Here is a 16,313-nt window from a genome sequence, read left to right on the forward strand (position 1 = left end):
GAGGGGACGCCCAGGTAGAATGAATGAGCCCGACCATCCTGATTCCCCCTGGGTCCAGCTGAAGCCTGTGTTTAATGAAGCAGGTGGGACAGATTTGGGGGCAAAACCTATGACCTGCAGTGCACCTCCAAGCTCACAGCAGAGGGCTACCTAACATAGAGGAAAACTGGACCCTCTGGCTACAGGCCCTCACCTATGACAGCTCCTCACTGGACAAAGCCCCAGGGAACTTAGCGAGCAGTAGAGAGCTTGGGGGTGGGACCCTTACCATTCCTGCGTCCCCCTTCTGGAGATTCCATGGTCTGGGTCCCACTTGAGGAGAGGAGGACCCTTCCTGGAGCAGAAAACTCAGACTGGCTACACCCTTTTGAGTTCTGCAGGGTGTGCAAAGAAAATAAGTGTATCTGAGCAGCCTGGTTTTCCCAAGGAGTTTATTCGGGCAGCCCAGGGAACAGGGAGGCCCTGAATCTAAAAGAAAGTGTTGGGCCTCTTGGTGGTGAAGCGTGGCTTGTGCTGGCGACGGAGGACCCGGTGGGGCAGCGGGAACTTGATCTTGGAGTCCTGTGACAAAGAGAGGTGGGTGGAAGCCTCTTAACCCTGTAGTCCAGGGGGCCAGAGGTGTGGTCACCCCCCACTGGGCTCCTGCGTCAGAACCAAGGCTGGGGGGAGCCCCTCATCCCACCAGGGGCCCCAGGGCACTCACATGGAACTGCTTTACCGCCGGCCGGCGGCACTTGCTGGCCGCTATCTCTTCCACCTTCATGATCTGGATGGAGTGGGCACGGGCACGATGCCGGGCCCCCATGTCTCGGTCTGTGGGGAATGGGAGGGGGCAGGGCAAGGTGAATGTGTGCTGGGGGCTCTGGCGTTCCCGAAACATCCCGTCATGTTCCTGCCTGAGGGTCCCACACTTGGGGACCGGGTGCGGGCCATAATCTCTGTCTACTAGGGGTGTAGAACCTCCAAATTCACTTTGAGGGGCACGGCCACAGCCCCCAAAGGCGACGAGATCCCTTTGCTGTCAGCACCTCTGTTTAAACTGCTGCTACGAAAAACAGCAGTTCTTGGGTTTAGGTGCTTGGGTTTCGGCCTTGGCAGGTAGCCCACCTTAACAGCACCTGGGGCAGCTACAAGTCCCAACACTGGACAGGGGCTGGACCAGCTTCTGGGTGGGAGCTGTGTCTACACCAAGGCCGACCCCAAAAGGCCCACTTGCTGCCAGGTTCCAGAAAAAGGCACGCCTGTGGTATCTTCTCCACTCCCCCCACCCCTAGAAGCCTCTTGCTCTTGTCCTGCCTCAGCCTGGTTGGGAGGTGTGAGACGGAACTGCAGACACCTGCAACATGAGTGTAAAGGAGAGGCCTGGCGGGGGTGGGGGGGGTGGGGGGTGGGCATGGGGGCTTACAGCACTGGGTGACTGCACCAGCGGTGGTCAGGTCCCGGTACTCCCGGTACATGTTGTGGGTGCCGCTGCGGGAGTCGTAGCGCAGCCAGATGCCAAAGTTCTTCACCCGCAGGGGGGATTTCTCAAACACCTGCAGAGGAAACCAGCTGAGGTGAGCACAGTAAGCGGGGCCTCCACCCGGTCCCTACCCTTTGTGAGCCAATACCTCTGCCCTTGCTGCTCCCAAAACAGCTCAGCCCCCAAACCTTCAGGCATCTGAAGGAAAATTTCCATAGCAACAGTGGGGGTACGGAGCAGTCCAGGCCACTTTCCCCATGGGGACCAGCACAGGTCCTAACTCCTCCCAAACACATCTGGGCCAAAAACCAGCTGCCGCCTTGTGCAGCCTAATGGTATAGAGTCCAGTGCCCATTACAGCAGTGTGCCCAGGTGACAGCACTTCTCCCCCCTTCACAGATGAGGCCCAAGGAAGGTGAGTGTCTCAGCCAAGGTGTCCCAGCGTGCCAGACACACCGTCCCCAGGTCTTGGGCTTTCTCATTAGGAAAAGGGCAGAGACCCCATCTCATCCCATCCCATCCCGACCTATGGCCTGAACTGTACCTGTCCACAGTACCAGGGGCTCTGTAGCCTGTTAACCTTGTAGGATGAGGGCCGCCACATGGAAGGTATAAACCCACTTCAGACCCCACCCTGTCTTGGACACCCCGAACCTGCCCACAGTAGACAATCTCCCCTGAAGACTTCTTCATCTTCTTCAGCTGAGACACAAAGTACCAGAAGCGAGACTTGGCAACAACGTGGTTAGGCGCGAAGATGCGCATACGGTAGAGGGGTGGCGCGTGGCACTTGGGGGTGGGCAGGCAGCGCCCCACCACCTTGTATTCTCGCAGCTGAAACAGAATCAGGGATGAAGTGAGGCCAGCACCCAGAGCCAACTGTGGAGATGCCCCGCTCCCTTTCCCAAGCGTGGTGACCACTGGATCAGTGGACAGAGAACAGAGAATCCTACCCCAGGGCTTCCATCTGGAATCTAGGTGAATGCAGGTCGTGCCACTGTCCAACCTTCCCCATAAAAGTGAGGGCAGGGGGATTAATCAGGATGCCCGTGTGCCCAGTACCCTGGTTCACGAAAGCTAAGCAAAGCTGTCAACCCCACTGTTCCTCCCTTTCTATTTGTAAGAAAAGCTGAGGCCTAGACTTGCAGCCTTAGGTTCGGAACAGCCAGGAGGCAGCCTCATTCCTCCACAGCATCTCTGCAACTCACATCTTGCCAAAGTCCTCTTTCACTCTGGAGTTCAGACAGTGACCAACCTGGGATCCAACCCACTCCAGGGGCTGGACAAATGTCCAGTTCTCTCTCCAGCCCTGGGCTCTCTGCACTGCTGCCATGCCTGTTTCCCCAGCTGCTCCCAAACAGAAGCTCCATATTTACACGGATGCTACGACGAGGATGTCTGCTAAATCTAAGCCATGCGATACGGTAGAAAAGAGCTACCTCAGGAAATGACTCTCAATTATTTCACTAATGTCAATAAAAGGTAGCCCCAAATACCGCAAACTAAGCTCCTACACTTCCACCTCTCCACCTGACTCATCGGCCCCGCAGATCACCCGTTTTGAAAGGGACAGATGCGGCCCCTTTCCGAGCGCGGAAACTGAGGCTGGAGAGCTGTACATGACATCCCCACCCCACGCGCGCTCCTTTTCCCCTCAGGGCCTGTTCTTCCAACTTTGCACCACAGTGCCCCTTGAATTTGCCCAGCACTTGCCACAATAAGGGTCGCACTCTCCGTGTCAACTTGGGTTTACAATTTTCTCCTACTTCTGACTGACGTACCAGGAAAAATGGGAACACTACTGCCTCCCACCACGTCCACTATGCAGTTGGGAAAACTGAGGCTCGGAAGCTCGACGAGGTCCTGTAACGCGAACCTCCACGCCATGCAACATATCCCTTCCTCTGGAAAGTAGACTCGAGCTTGCGATCCCCGAGCCTGCCCGGGTCACGCTCCTGCCTCCCCACGCGGCGCCCGCAGTGGCCGCCATGTTGGCGGCACAAGGGGGCCGCGACCCGCGACCGCGCGGCTCCCAACTGGGAGCGCACACCCCCGACGCGGCCCACGCCACTTCCTGGGGCCCCCCCCATTCGGTCCGCGACGCGTTCTCCGGCCCCTTACCCTGCCGCGACCGCCTTACCGTGCCGGAGGCCTTCATTGCGTTCCCTCCACTCTCGCCGCCACCCACAAAAGGAAGTGACCGGTCTGGCGCAGCCTCTCACCATGACTTTGTTGTCGGAAGTCCCTCCCTCTCCAAACCGCGCGCCCATTGGCTTCTTGGCCTCGCGCTCAATCAGATCTGCTTCTTCATTGGTTTCAGGTACACCAAGCTCTCACAGCCCCACCTCCCTTCGCGGTGAGACTACAACTCCCAAGAGGCAGCGCAGCTAGCCCCCTCATGTTCCGCTGCCATGAAGGGAACGTCGGCTCCAGCCGCGCACCGGGAGTTGTAGGCACCTGGAGGAGGCCCAGGTGGTGGGTTGGAGTGTTCCCCTTCCGGGGATGCTTCTGTATGCTAATAGAACCAGACCTCGAATGGGCGCGGTGTTTATGATGCGATCGCTGCGCTTTTCCCGGAGCTGTGTCTCGAGCTACGGACTGGAGAGTTCTCATCTGTAAAATGGGAATAATAGTACTGTTTTTCTCCTAGTAATGTGACAATGATTAGATAACCCATGTAAAACCCCAGGCACAGAGCAATTAACAAGCGCTAACATTCATTAAGCTCTGGAATGCTAGTTGCTATTATTATTATGGAGCTCTGATTTGTGTTTCATAGTGGCAGAGATTCAAACCCCATCTCCTGGATTCAAACCCCATCTGCTTGCCTCCAGTACAGATCCTGGGGAATCCTGGGGTGGGAGTAGAAGTGGGGAGGCGGGGGCTTAGAACTGATCTAGATGCACCCCCCCATCTTTGAGGGGTTGGGACAAAAACGGGTGCAGCTCACTGGCCCATGTGGGAATCCAATGGGCAACCCTGTTGTTCAGAGCTCCCGCTCTAACCAACTGAGCCATTCGGCAGCCCCAAGCATTATTTTTAATTAAAAAATGAACAATGGCTTCATTGAGATACAATTTACATACCATACAATTCACCCATTTAAATTGTACAATTCAATGGTTTTTGCTACCATTTATTCAGACACACATTAATGTATTTAGTATATGCACAGGTGTGCAACCATCACCATAAAATTTAGAACATATCCACCGTCCCCAAAAGAAATCCCTCATCGTTAGCAGTCACTTCCCATTCCCTCCCCATCCCCCCGTCCCAGTCAACTTGGAATCTACCTTCTGCCTCTATGGACTTGCCTATTTTAGACATTTCACAATATTGAAATCATACAAAATGAGGTCTGTTGTGATTGGCTCCTTTCACTTAGCATAAAGTTTTCAAGGCTTATTCACATTGTATCATGGTTCAGTATACTTCATTTCTTTATACTATGGTATAATATTCCATTGTATGGGTGTATTTTGTTATCCATTCATCAGTTGATGGACATTTGGGTGGTTTCCACTTTTTGGCTATTGCAAGTAATGAGATAATTACATTTGCATGCAAAACTTTGTGTCATTGTATGTTTTCATTTCTCTTGGGTATGTAGCTAGGAGTGGAATTGCTGGGTCATACAGTAATTCTATGTTTAACCTTTAAAGGAACTGCCAGACTATTTTCTAAAATGCCTGCATCATTTTAAATCCCCATCAGAAATGTATGAGGGTTCCAACTTCTCCATATCCTCACCACTTTTTATTATTTGTCTTTTTTATTGTAACCATCCTAGTGCATGGGAAGTGGTATCTCTTTGTGATTTTGATTTGCTTTTCCCTGATAACTAATGATGTTGGGCATCTTTTCATGTGCTTACTGGCCATATGTATATTTTCTTTGGAGAAATGTCTATTCAGATTATTTTCCCATTTTTATTTATTTATTTTTTAAATGGAAGTAACTGCAATATAAGCTTTTTTTTAGTTTTTATTTTTATTTATTTTTTTAACAGGACTTTATTGGGGAAAAGTGTGTACTTCCAGGACTTTTTTTTTTTTTTCCCAAGTTGTTGTCCTTTCAATCTTAGTTGTGGAGGGTTCTGTTCAGCTTCAAGTTGTTGTTCTTTCAGTCTTAGTTGTGGAGGGCGCAGCTCAGCTCCAGGTCCAGTTGCCGTTTCCTAGTTGCCGTTTCCTAGTTGCCGTTTTCTAGTTGCAGGGGGCGCAGCCCACCATCCCTTGCGGGACTCAAGGGATTGAACTGGCAACCTTGTGGTTGAGAGCCCACTGGTCCATGTGGGAATCGAACCGGCAGCCTTTGGAGTTAGGAGCACGGAGCTCTAACCGCCTGAGCCACCGGGCCAGCCTATTTTCCCATTTTTAAATTGAGGGTTTTTAAAATTATTATTACTGAGTTATAAGAGTTCTATATATATCCTATAGATATGTAGTTCCTTATCAGATATGATTTTCAAACTTTTTTCATTCTGTGAATTATCTTTTCACTTTCTTGATGGAGTCCTTTAAGGAGCAAACATTTTTAAAATTTTGATGAAGTTCAATTTATCTTTTTTCTTTTATTGCTTGTGCTTTTGATGTCATATCTAAGAAACCATTGCCTAATCCAACGTTCTGAAGTTTGTGTCTATGTTTTCTTAATAATTTTATAGTTTTAGCTCTTATAGTTAGGTCTCTGATCCATTTTGAATAAATTTTGTATGTAGTATTGAAACCAGAAGCCAAACAAGTCTGGGGCTGTGTTGCCTGCACTGCTCAGCCAATAGACCGACACAGGAGTTGGGTCATAGAATAAGTGTTTATTATCAGAGCACCGGTGGTCTGAGAAGGCAGCGGGCTAACACATCCAAAAACTGCCTTAACATTCTCAGACCAGCCTGGGATACTTAAGGGAAAATCTGGACATTCCTCCAGAGGACACATGTTCCAGGGGTCTGCATGGAGTCTTCCCTCAGGTGATGTGGCTCTCCAACATGGTCATCAACTCAGGAGCAGTGATGACAGTAACCTGAAAAGAATGTTAGGCCATAAAGATTGTGATCAGTAAGCAAGGGGTATTGTGATCACAAGCCAGAACAAGTTCAGGGTAATTATCTAAAGCAAGGAACTGGACAGGGGACATTTCAAACTCAAACTGCAAGGTGGAGGTTTTTCAATTGTTAAGCTCTAGGGCAGGGAGAGGCAAGGCCAGGGACATTACAAAGCCTCTTTTCTGGGGGTCCCAACCAGGCCCTGTTTCAGTATGAGACACGGGTCCAACTTCATTCTTTCATGTGTGGATCTATAGTTCTTGCAACCCCATTTATTGAGATGATATTCCTCCTTTGAAATATCTTGTTGAAAATAAATGTGTTTATTTCTGGATCCTTAAATCTATTCCATTGATCTGTCTCTCTCTTTATGACAGTAACATTCTGTTTTTTTTTTTGTTTTTTTTTTAAGATTTTATTGGGGAAGGGGAACAGGACTTTATTGGGGAACAATGGTCAAATTGTTGTCCTTTCAATCTTAGTTGTGGAGGGTTCTGTTCAGCTTCAAGTTGTTGTTCTTTCAGTCTTAGTTGTGGAGGGCGCAGCTCAGCTCCAAGTCCAGTTGCCGTTGCTAGTTGCAGGGGGCACAGCCCACCATCCCTTGCGGGAGTCAAACCGGCAACCTTGTGGTTGAGAGGACATGCTCCAACCAACTGAGCCATCCGGGAGCTCAGCGGCAGCTCAGCTCAAGGTGCCGTGTTCAATTTTAGTTGCAGGGGGTGCTGCCCACCATCCTGGCAACCTTGTGGTTGAGAGCCCGTGCTCCAACCAACAACTGAGTCATCCGGGAGGCAGCTCAGCTCAAGGTGCCGTGTTTAATCTTAGCTCAAGGTGCTGTGTTTAATCTTAGTTGCAGGGGGCAGAGCCCACCATCCCTTGCGGGACTCGAGGAATTGAACTGGCAACCTTGTGGTTGAGAGCCCACTGGCCCATGTAGGAATCGAACCGGCAGCCTTCGGAGTTAGGAGCACGGAGTTCTAACCGCCTGAGCCACCGGGCCGGCCCCAACATTCTGTTTTGATTGCTGTAGCTTTGTATTCAGTTTTGGATTGGGAAGTGTGAATTCTCCAGTTTTGATATTTTTTAAAATTAAAAAGGCTATTCTGGGTCCCTTGAATTTTCATATGAATTTTAGGATCAGTTTGTCACTTTCTGCAAAGAAGATAGCTGGGATTTTGATAGGATCTGTGTTGAATCTGTAGATCAATTTGAGGATTGTCATTTTTTACATGTCATCTGCCGTTTTACTTTTGTTCATCTGCGTCTGTCTTTTTTGTTGTTTCTCTATTTTCCCTTTACTGCTTCTTATTGCATAAAGTGACTGTTTTCTAGTGTAATGTTTCAATTCCTTTAATATTTTTTCACTATAGTTTTTGAGTTATTTCCTCAGTAGTTCCCCTAGGGCTGAACATATATATACATCTTAACTTAGAATCTACTTCAGATTATGCTGCCTCAATTTTAATGACATAGAGAAATGCGACTCCTTTATGGGTCATTTCCTCCTCTCCTTTTGTGTAATTATTGTTGTTATTGTGCTATTATTGTTATTCATACTACATCTACATGTGTTACAAACCCAACAACACCTTGTTGTAATTATTATTCCATACAATCGTATGTCTGTTGAAGAATCAGAAAATAAACGAGGACAAATATATATTTATAGAGCTGGTTGTATTAATTTTCTCCTTTCACATTTCTGGTTTTCATTAGTTTTTGTGGATTAGTCACTGCCTGGGGTCATTTCCTTATTCCAGTACAGCTTTGCTCTGCCCCCCTCCTTTGTGCTGTTATTATCAAATGTATTGCATTTCTATATGTTATAGGCCCCAAAATACAATTAACATATATTTTTATACAACTGCTTTGTAAATCAGTTAAGAGACAAAAAGGATAAGCAACGCATTTATGCTGTCTTTTATAATTACAGAAATCACCTTTATCTGTGGTCTTGCTCTGGCCTCGAACGTCAGGCGAGAGGCAACTTCATCAGAATGGTGTTGCCACGAGTGTCCACTAGGTGGCAGCAGAGCCCTTGCCTGTCTCTGCCTCGACGAGGCTCATAGCTGGGACACTGGAGTGAGGCAGAAGCAGGTTAGAATCCCACCGTTTCGCCGCCTTGGGCCTCAGTTTGCCTACCTGTAAGATGAGGCTAATAATAGTTCCCAGCTGGTAGGGTTGTTGTGAGATTTAAATGGCGTGTAATTGTTAGGACTGGGTAGGCAGGGGCCCTACCATTGTGCATGAACTCAGGGTTCTGGACCTCAGTCTCCCTGGACAGCACGGAGTAAACAGGAGGGTGGAAAGAGGTTCTGGAATACTCAGGGCGGGTCTTGGGGCACAAATCACATCCAGAGGAGAGTAGGTAGGGAGGAGTAGGAAGGACAGGAGTAGAAGGGAGAGGGGAGGAGGAGGAAGTCGGTGGGGGAGGGAGGCAGGGCGCAGGCCTTGGGGCCTGGACCTTCTATCTCCAAGGTCTGGGTCAGCATGACCCCGCAGCTGGAGAGGAGGGAAGGACACGTGTGTGTTCTGCCTATTACATTTTGGCCCCCGCTGCGCCCCTGAGCCACCCTCTTACCCCAGTGACCCCTCTTTTCTGTTGTGCCCAGCCTAAGCCAAGCAGGAATATGAGCCTGGTACGCTGGTCCTGGACCTTGAACCACAATCTCTGTTCCCCCATCCTACTCTCCCCCTTTTCCATCTCAGCTACTGGCACCTCCATCCTTCCAGGGCTCACCTGGCTGGAGTTCTGCTCCCGTCCCTTTGTCCTCAAAACACCCCCAAGCCACCCACTCCCCTGTATTCTAGCTGAAACCCCACCCAGACGCTGCCCTCCTTCCTCCTCCTACCTGTCCGCAATTGTCCCCGCCCCCAACCCTCCTAAGGCTCCTCCTCTGACTTCTTCCTCCCTTCCTTCCTCTCTTTCTCTGTCTCGCTCTCTCTCCCCCTTCCTTCCTTCCTTCCTTCCTTCCTTCCTTCCTTCCTTCCTCCCTCCCTCCCTCCCTCCCTCCCTCCCTCCCTTCTTTTCTTCCTTCCGCTACTATGTGCCAGGCAGCGCTGGGGGAACTGACACATGAAAGGGGAAAGTGGACAAAAACAAAATAATTAAGAAAAATATGCACCACAGCAGAGTGATGTGTACTAGGGAGAAAAATCAAGTGAAGAGGGGGTCCTGAGGGCTCCAGGCAGCATCTCCCCCACCCAAGCTAGCGGCCGGACTCTCTTCTCCTTTGCTCAACTTATTGAGGGGGGTCCTAGGACATTGTGAAAAGGGGGAGCAAAGCAAGCTGGAGACTCTTCCTGTCACTTGACTTCCCAGCCTCAATTTCCCCCTCTGTAAATAAGGATCACAGCCCACACTTCAGAGATTGTTTCAGGATTAAATGAATTGCTATATGTGAGAAGCCCTGGTGGGCTCCTGGTGCACAGGAAAGCACGTGATGTGCTTGCCATTCTCATTAACAATATGATTGTTGGGGCTCATGGTCAACCTCTGAACAATAGCTCCAGTAATTCCCATTTCCTCTCCTATCCCAGGTGGTTACATATTTCCTTTTTTGATGAAACACTTGCCCTTTAAACACTTAACAAATACAAAATTCAACAGGCACAAAATGGTAAAAGACATAAACTAAATCTCCCTCTTTTGCCCATCATTGCTCCCCAGTTCCCCTCCCCAAAACGTTATTCATATTTTGATGCAGAGAGAGTCTACACAGAGGAAATCCTCATTGTCTCTTCTCTTTCTACACAAACTAAAGCTTCCTGTCTGGGTGGATTTGCATCTTGTTTTTTCCTTCACAAAGTCTTCCCACATCGATAGCATTATGCTGCCTCATTCTTTTGCACAGCTGCACACTATTCCATGCTGAAAATGGTCATAGTTGATCCAGTGAATCCCCTGTAGTTGGGCATTTAGGTTGTTTCCAGATGGTTACTGTTACAAAGAGTGCTACTGAGAATAAACAACCCTGTATAGGTGTGTCATGCAGGGACTCTGGTCCTGCTCCCCGCACAAGAACGCAGGACATGGTGAGGCCAAAAAGGAACACCCATGGAGCCACAGATAGGGGAGTCATACCACTATACTCTCGCTGGTGGCTGGGATGGAGACACAGGGAGCAGGAGCCGCACGATCTGCAACCTGCCGCCTGCTTCTCTGCCAACCAACCAACCAACCCCCCAACGTAGCCACGGCAGTTATATCAGTGGCCAATGGCTCACTGGTTACAGCTGATGGCCAACTAGTCACAGCTGATGACCATCTACTACCTGAGCCAGCACCTTTCCGTGTGAGGTCGAGACTGGAAACTGTTCTCTGGGACTCTGTCCCCACAAAGTGTCATTCCAGGAAGGCTCAGTCACTTAAAGGAGACTTTCTGGGTCCCAGAGCAATTTCTTCAGCTCCCACCCGATCCACTCTGTAGGCCTGAGCCAGCCATTTCCACCCCGACAGCAGTGAACAAGAATTTGTTTCTGTAGACCTTTGAGAATACACCGAGTTCTCACACTTTTCATCAGTCGGACAGGTGGAAAATGGCCCCTTGTTATTCCTTCCTCTCCTTCTCATCCATCTTTTCAACTTTATTGAAGTATAATTGGTATAATTGTAGTACACTAAATTGCACACTTCAATTAAAAGAACATTTTTTTATTGGGGAATATTGGGAACAGTGTGTTTCTCCAGGGCCCATCAGCTCCAAGTCGTTGTCCTTCAGTCTAGTTGTGGAGGGAGCAGCTCAGCTCCAAGTCCAGTCGCCGTTTTCAATCTTTAGCTGCAGGGGGCGCAGCCCACCATCCCATGCAGAACTGAACCGGCCACCTTGTTGTTGAGAGCTCGTGCTCTAACCACCTGAGCCATCCGGCCGCTCTCCGTGACTGTTTTAATAACTGGCAATTTCTACTTCTTAATCCCTTCACCTTTTTCACCCATCCCCCCAATCCTTCCATCTGGCGACCATCAATTTGATCTCTATAGCTACGAGTTTGTTTCTGTTTTGTTTGTTCATTTATTTTGTTTTTTAGATTACACATATAAGAAATTGCACATATTTTAAACACACCCTACACGCTGTTTTGACATGGGTGTAAATATATGAAACCATGACTACGATTAAGATTCATTTGCATGTTCCAGAATTTTATTTTATTATTATTTTTTGACAGATCCTGCCTCACATTTATTTGTACAAATAGTATAGGAAGACACCAGCCCCCTCCAGACAGCACCCCAGGGGTCCCACCAGTCCTCTGTCCTCATACTGGCAGATAGAAACCTCTACTCTGGAGCCTTTGTCGGGCCCGGGCACCTTTGGGAGCTGGAGCCTGAGCCTGAGCTGGAGGCGGAGCTCAAGCTACAGCCATGGCCGGAGCCTTGGTCTGAGCCTTGGCTTTGGACTTTGGCCAGCAGAGCCTGAGACCCTTGGCAATCAGAATGTTCCCCAAGCTTGGGGTGAGCGATATACTGTGTTTCCTCGAAAATAAGACCTAGCCAGACAATCAACTCTAATGCGTCTTTTGGAGCAAAAATTAATGTAAGACCTGGACCGGGTATAATATAATATAATATAATATAATATAATATAATATAATATAATATAATATAATATAATATAATATAATATAATATAATATAATATAATATAATGTAATATAATATAATGTAATATAATTAATGTAATATAATTAATGTAATATAATTAATGTAATATAATTAATGTAATATAATTAATATAATATAGTATAATAATATAATACTGGGTCTTATATTAATTTTTGCTCCAAAAGACGCATTAGAGTTGATTGTCCGGCTAGGTCTTATTTTGGGGGAAACACGGTAGGCAAGTTGATTGAGCTTGCAGCTGCCACCCTTTGGGACCTTCAGCTTGACTTCCTTGGGCTTTAGGAGGGTCTTGATAACCTCAGCCAGTGCACTCATGGCCTTGGTGTTGGTGGCCTGCATCTCCTTCAGGCCTTTCTTGTTGTGCTTCTTGGCCAAATCTATATTCCTCAGGAACTTGAGGTCCACCCCCATAAGAGAGTCATATCTTTGTGATTACGGTTTCTTGATGTATTTTTGTGTGTCATTTTCAGGACTGGTTGTGTGTGGTGTGTTTCTTGGACTTGGACATGTCTGCACCAAAACCTGTGGCTCCCCAAACGCCTGAGACTGGAAGCCAGAATTTTATATATAAGCTTTGTGCTGGCTTCTTTCACTCAGTGTGACGATTCTGAGATCGCTCCATGTTGGTGCGTGTTCACGTGTCAGTATTTCAATCCCTTGTATTGCCGAGTCTATTTCACTGTATGGCTGGACCACAGGTTGTTCATCGGCTGGTGAACATTTGGGTGGTTTTCAGTTTAGAACTCTCACAAATAAAGCTGCTACAAACATTCACTTACAAGTCATTGTATGGATACCAGCTTTAATAATTTCTCTAAGTATCTCTGAGTGGAATGGCTGGGTTGTAGGGTAGTCTATGTTTAACTTTAAGAAACTGCCATGCTTTTCCACAGCAGCTGTACCACTTTGCATTCCCACCAGCAATGCATCACCAACACTTGTTACTGTCTGCCTTTCTCATTTTGTCCATTCTACTGGGTGTTCGGTGGTATCCTATGGTGGTTTGGATTTGCATTTCCCTGATGGCTAATGACGTTGAGCGTCTTTTCGTGTTCTTGTTAGCCATTCATATGTCCTCTTTGATGAAGTATTCAAATCTTTTGCCCATTTTCTTATTGAGTTGTTTGTCTTTTATTATTGAGTTGTAAGAGTTGTTTATTTATTCTGGATACAGGTATTTTGTTTATTTAATATAAGCATTGCACATATTTTCTCCTGATGTCGTGCCTTTTTTCTCAGTGGTGTCTTTTGAAGAACAAAACGATGAAGTGTAATTATCAACTTTTTCTAACTAAGAAGACTGCCTTCTCCAACTTTGTAAAGATTTGCTCTTATGTTTTTTCTAGAAGTCTTAGAGTTTTAGGTTTTACATTCAGGTTTGTGATCCGTTTTGAGTTAATTTCGTGTATGATGTTAGGTAAGGGTCAATGTTAATTGTTTTCCGTATGTTGGCAAGTTGTTCCAATACCATTTGCTGAAAAGACTTTCCTTTCCTCCATTTAATTGCCTAAATATCTGTGTCAAAAATCAACTGGCTGTATTTATATGGGTCTATTACTCTCTATTCTGTTTTATTGATATATATGTCTGTCTTTTCACAAATACCAAATTGTCTTAATTACTATAGCTCTATGATAAGCCTAGAAATCAACTAAAATAAGTCCTCTGACTTTTATCTACTTTTAAGAAATCACTTTGGTTATTCTAGGTCCCTTGCAATTCTATACACATTTTAAAGTCAGTGACAATTTCTTAAAAAAAAAAAATTCTGCTGAATTTAGATTGGAATTTCATTGACTCTGTAGATCAGTTTGGGGAGAACTGACATCTTAACAACAGTAAGTCTTCTAACCTGTGAACATGATATCTTTCCATTTATTAGGTCTTCACGAATTTCTCTCAGCAATATCTGTAGTTCTTAGTGTAGAGGTCTTAGACTGATTTCGTTAGATTTACCCGTAGGTATTTTATCTTTTTTGCTACTGCAAAATGAGATTAATTTTTTTTGTTTCATTTTCAATTGTTCACTGCTAGTATATAAGACTGTGTAATATACAACAATTAAATATAATTTTGTCTATCAACTATTTGTCGACGTAAGAAACATCTAAACCTGTAGAAAAGTTTAATGAGTTTATTCGAGCCAAACTGACTGGGCAATTGCCAGGAAGCAAAATCTCAACGGATTACGAAAATGCTCCTGGAAAAGAGCAGTTTTGCAGCTTATTTTATACATTAGAATCAAAGGAGGAGATGCAAGGAGGAGTACATGAGATCCACTGGTGATACATTAAGGGTGTGGGAGAAAGCAAAGCAGGGAAATCTCTGGGATCGGATATAAAGTAAAATGGAGAGACATTTTACCTTGGTGGACACAGGATAGTTAACAATTAACATTTTACAGCACATACATATGGTATGTGGGGACCAAGGTAACAATGAGGTGTTCTGTATTCTGGTGCTCTGGTGCAACGAGGTTGTGCCCTGAGGGGTCTGGAAAAGGGGATTATTGCTCTGATGTTCCGAGGGTGTTCACTTAGATGCAAAAAAGGCAATAGACAGGTTCACTTAAGGTAAAGATTGACCTTTGTCAAGGAAGCTACAGGCCAAGGCTGTGACTACCTGCCATGACCCGCTTTTAGTTAGGAATTTTTTTCTGTTCAGACCATCCTATGTGGTTGATTTCAGTCTCTGAGTTTGTAGGGCCTGCCATGCTGGTCTCCTCTGAGCTTGTCAGGTTTAGGATGTGGCCCCTTTTTCGTCCACATATTTAAACTGTGAACTTGTTAAATTGTTCTAGTAGTTGTCGTGGATTTCCTTGTTGTTTTGGTTTTTACTTTTTACATACACGATCATGTCATCTGCAAATAGGCAGTTTTCCTTCACCCTTTTCAATCTTGATGCCTTTTATTTATGTTTCTTGCCTTTTGGCAAAGGCTATACCCTCTGGAACAAGGCTGAATAGAAGCGGTGAGAATGGGCACCCTTGTCTTGTTCCCAGACTCAGGAGGACACAATTCAGCCTTTCATATTAAGTGTATTATTACACTTAATTTTGGGGTGGTTGCTCCCTATCGGTTTGAGGAAGTTCCCATGTATACCTAGTTTGCTAAGAAGGTTTTTGGTTTTGGTTTTTGGTTTTGAATCATGACTAGGTGTTGAATTTTGTCAGATCTTTCCTGTATCCATTGAAATGACCATATGGTTTCACGGTACTTTTAATTTCCATTTCTCCTATTATGAGAGAGACTGAGCATCTTTTTCTGGGTTTAAGAGTCATTTGTACTTCATTTGCTGTAATTTCTGGGTTTGTAGCCTGCTGAGTTACTGGCATTTTCTTATTCCTTTCTAGGAGTTGCTTATATATCAAGGATGATTTATCCATGATATGAGTTCAACATTTTACCCTTTTCCTTTGTTTATTCTTTGACTGTATTTATGGGCTTTTTGCCAGCAGAAAATTTGGGGTGTTTGCATCACTGACGTTTCCAATTTGCTCTTGGGCAAGTCCTGGGTTTTGCCTCCCCAGCACCTCCTCATGGTGCTTTCACGTGATCTTCTCTGGGGCTGAGGGTGCCACCTTTGTCCTGACCCTGTTCCCCTCCTGCTCATTCTCAAAATACCACAGTTGTCAGGGGCCTGGAGACTCTCTGTCCTTCCTGGAGGCAGGAGCTTTCATCTCAGGGCAATGGGTGGGAATGTGTATATATTTGCAGTTCTCTCTGCTGAAGCCACCTAGGAAGTGAAAGAAAAATACTATGGCTACGCCCCCCACATAGCACTTCCTGCCACAAGCCTACTGTGGCTCCCACTGCACTGAGGACATAACCCATACCCCTTCCTCCCACCCACAAGACCCCATTGATGCCTCTAAACAAGTCTCGGCATACTATGTCCCTGCCACCCTGCCCTTCTCAGGAACAATCTGATATCGTCTATCCTCTCAGGCTGTACCCCCTTCTGGAACTCCTTATACCTCCACATCACTCTCTGGCTAATCCCACTTGTCTTTGGATTTAAGTATAAAGTCACTTCCTCCAGGAAGCCTTCCCAGACTCTAGGGGGGTCTCTCCTAGCAGCCTGGCCCCGAGGGCCACTGGAACAATTCATGGATAATAGGTTTGTGCATTGTCATCTCCCCCATGAGACTGTCAGCTCCACCAGTCAGAGACTGGGTCTGC

At 46.5% G+C, this 16,313-nt stretch overlaps 1 protein-coding gene, 1 non-coding gene and 1 pseudogene across 2 annotated transcripts; all 3 read right to left on the bottom strand.

The window, feature by feature from the left end:
- Nucleotides 1-414: 414 nt before the first annotated feature.
- RPL18A (ribosomal protein L18a) lies at nt 415-3,720 on the bottom strand. Its single transcript, XM_019737074.3, has 5 exons — nt 3,603-3,720; nt 2,117-2,296; nt 1,406-1,535; nt 704-813; nt 415-561 (listed from the first exon to the last, which is right to left on the bottom strand). The coding sequence occupies exons 1-5, from the start codon at nt 3,618-3,620 to the stop codon at nt 469-471; spliced, it is 531 nt and encodes a 176-aa protein (XP_019592633.1). The 5' UTR covers nt 3,621-3,720; the 3' UTR covers nt 415-468.
- LOC141572964 (small nucleolar RNA SNORA68) lies at nt 950-1,081 on the bottom strand. Its single transcript, XR_012498553.1, has one exon. It is a non-coding gene; the product is annotated as a small nucleolar RNA SNORA68 (small nucleolar RNA).
- An 8,067-nt stretch (nt 3,721-11,787) lies between the features above and the next one.
- LOC109449971 (large ribosomal subunit protein eL29-like) lies at nt 11,788-12,640 on the bottom strand (annotated as a pseudogene).
- Nucleotides 12,641-16,313: the final 3,673 nt, after the last annotated feature.

Source organism: Rhinolophus sinicus, chromosome 15, assembly GCF_057876585.1.
Source record: "Rhinolophus sinicus isolate RSI-liver-muscle chromosome 15, RSI-T2T, whole genome shotgun sequence".
Taxonomy (NCBI): Eukaryota; Metazoa; Chordata; class Mammalia; order Chiroptera; family Rhinolophidae; genus Rhinolophus; species Rhinolophus sinicus.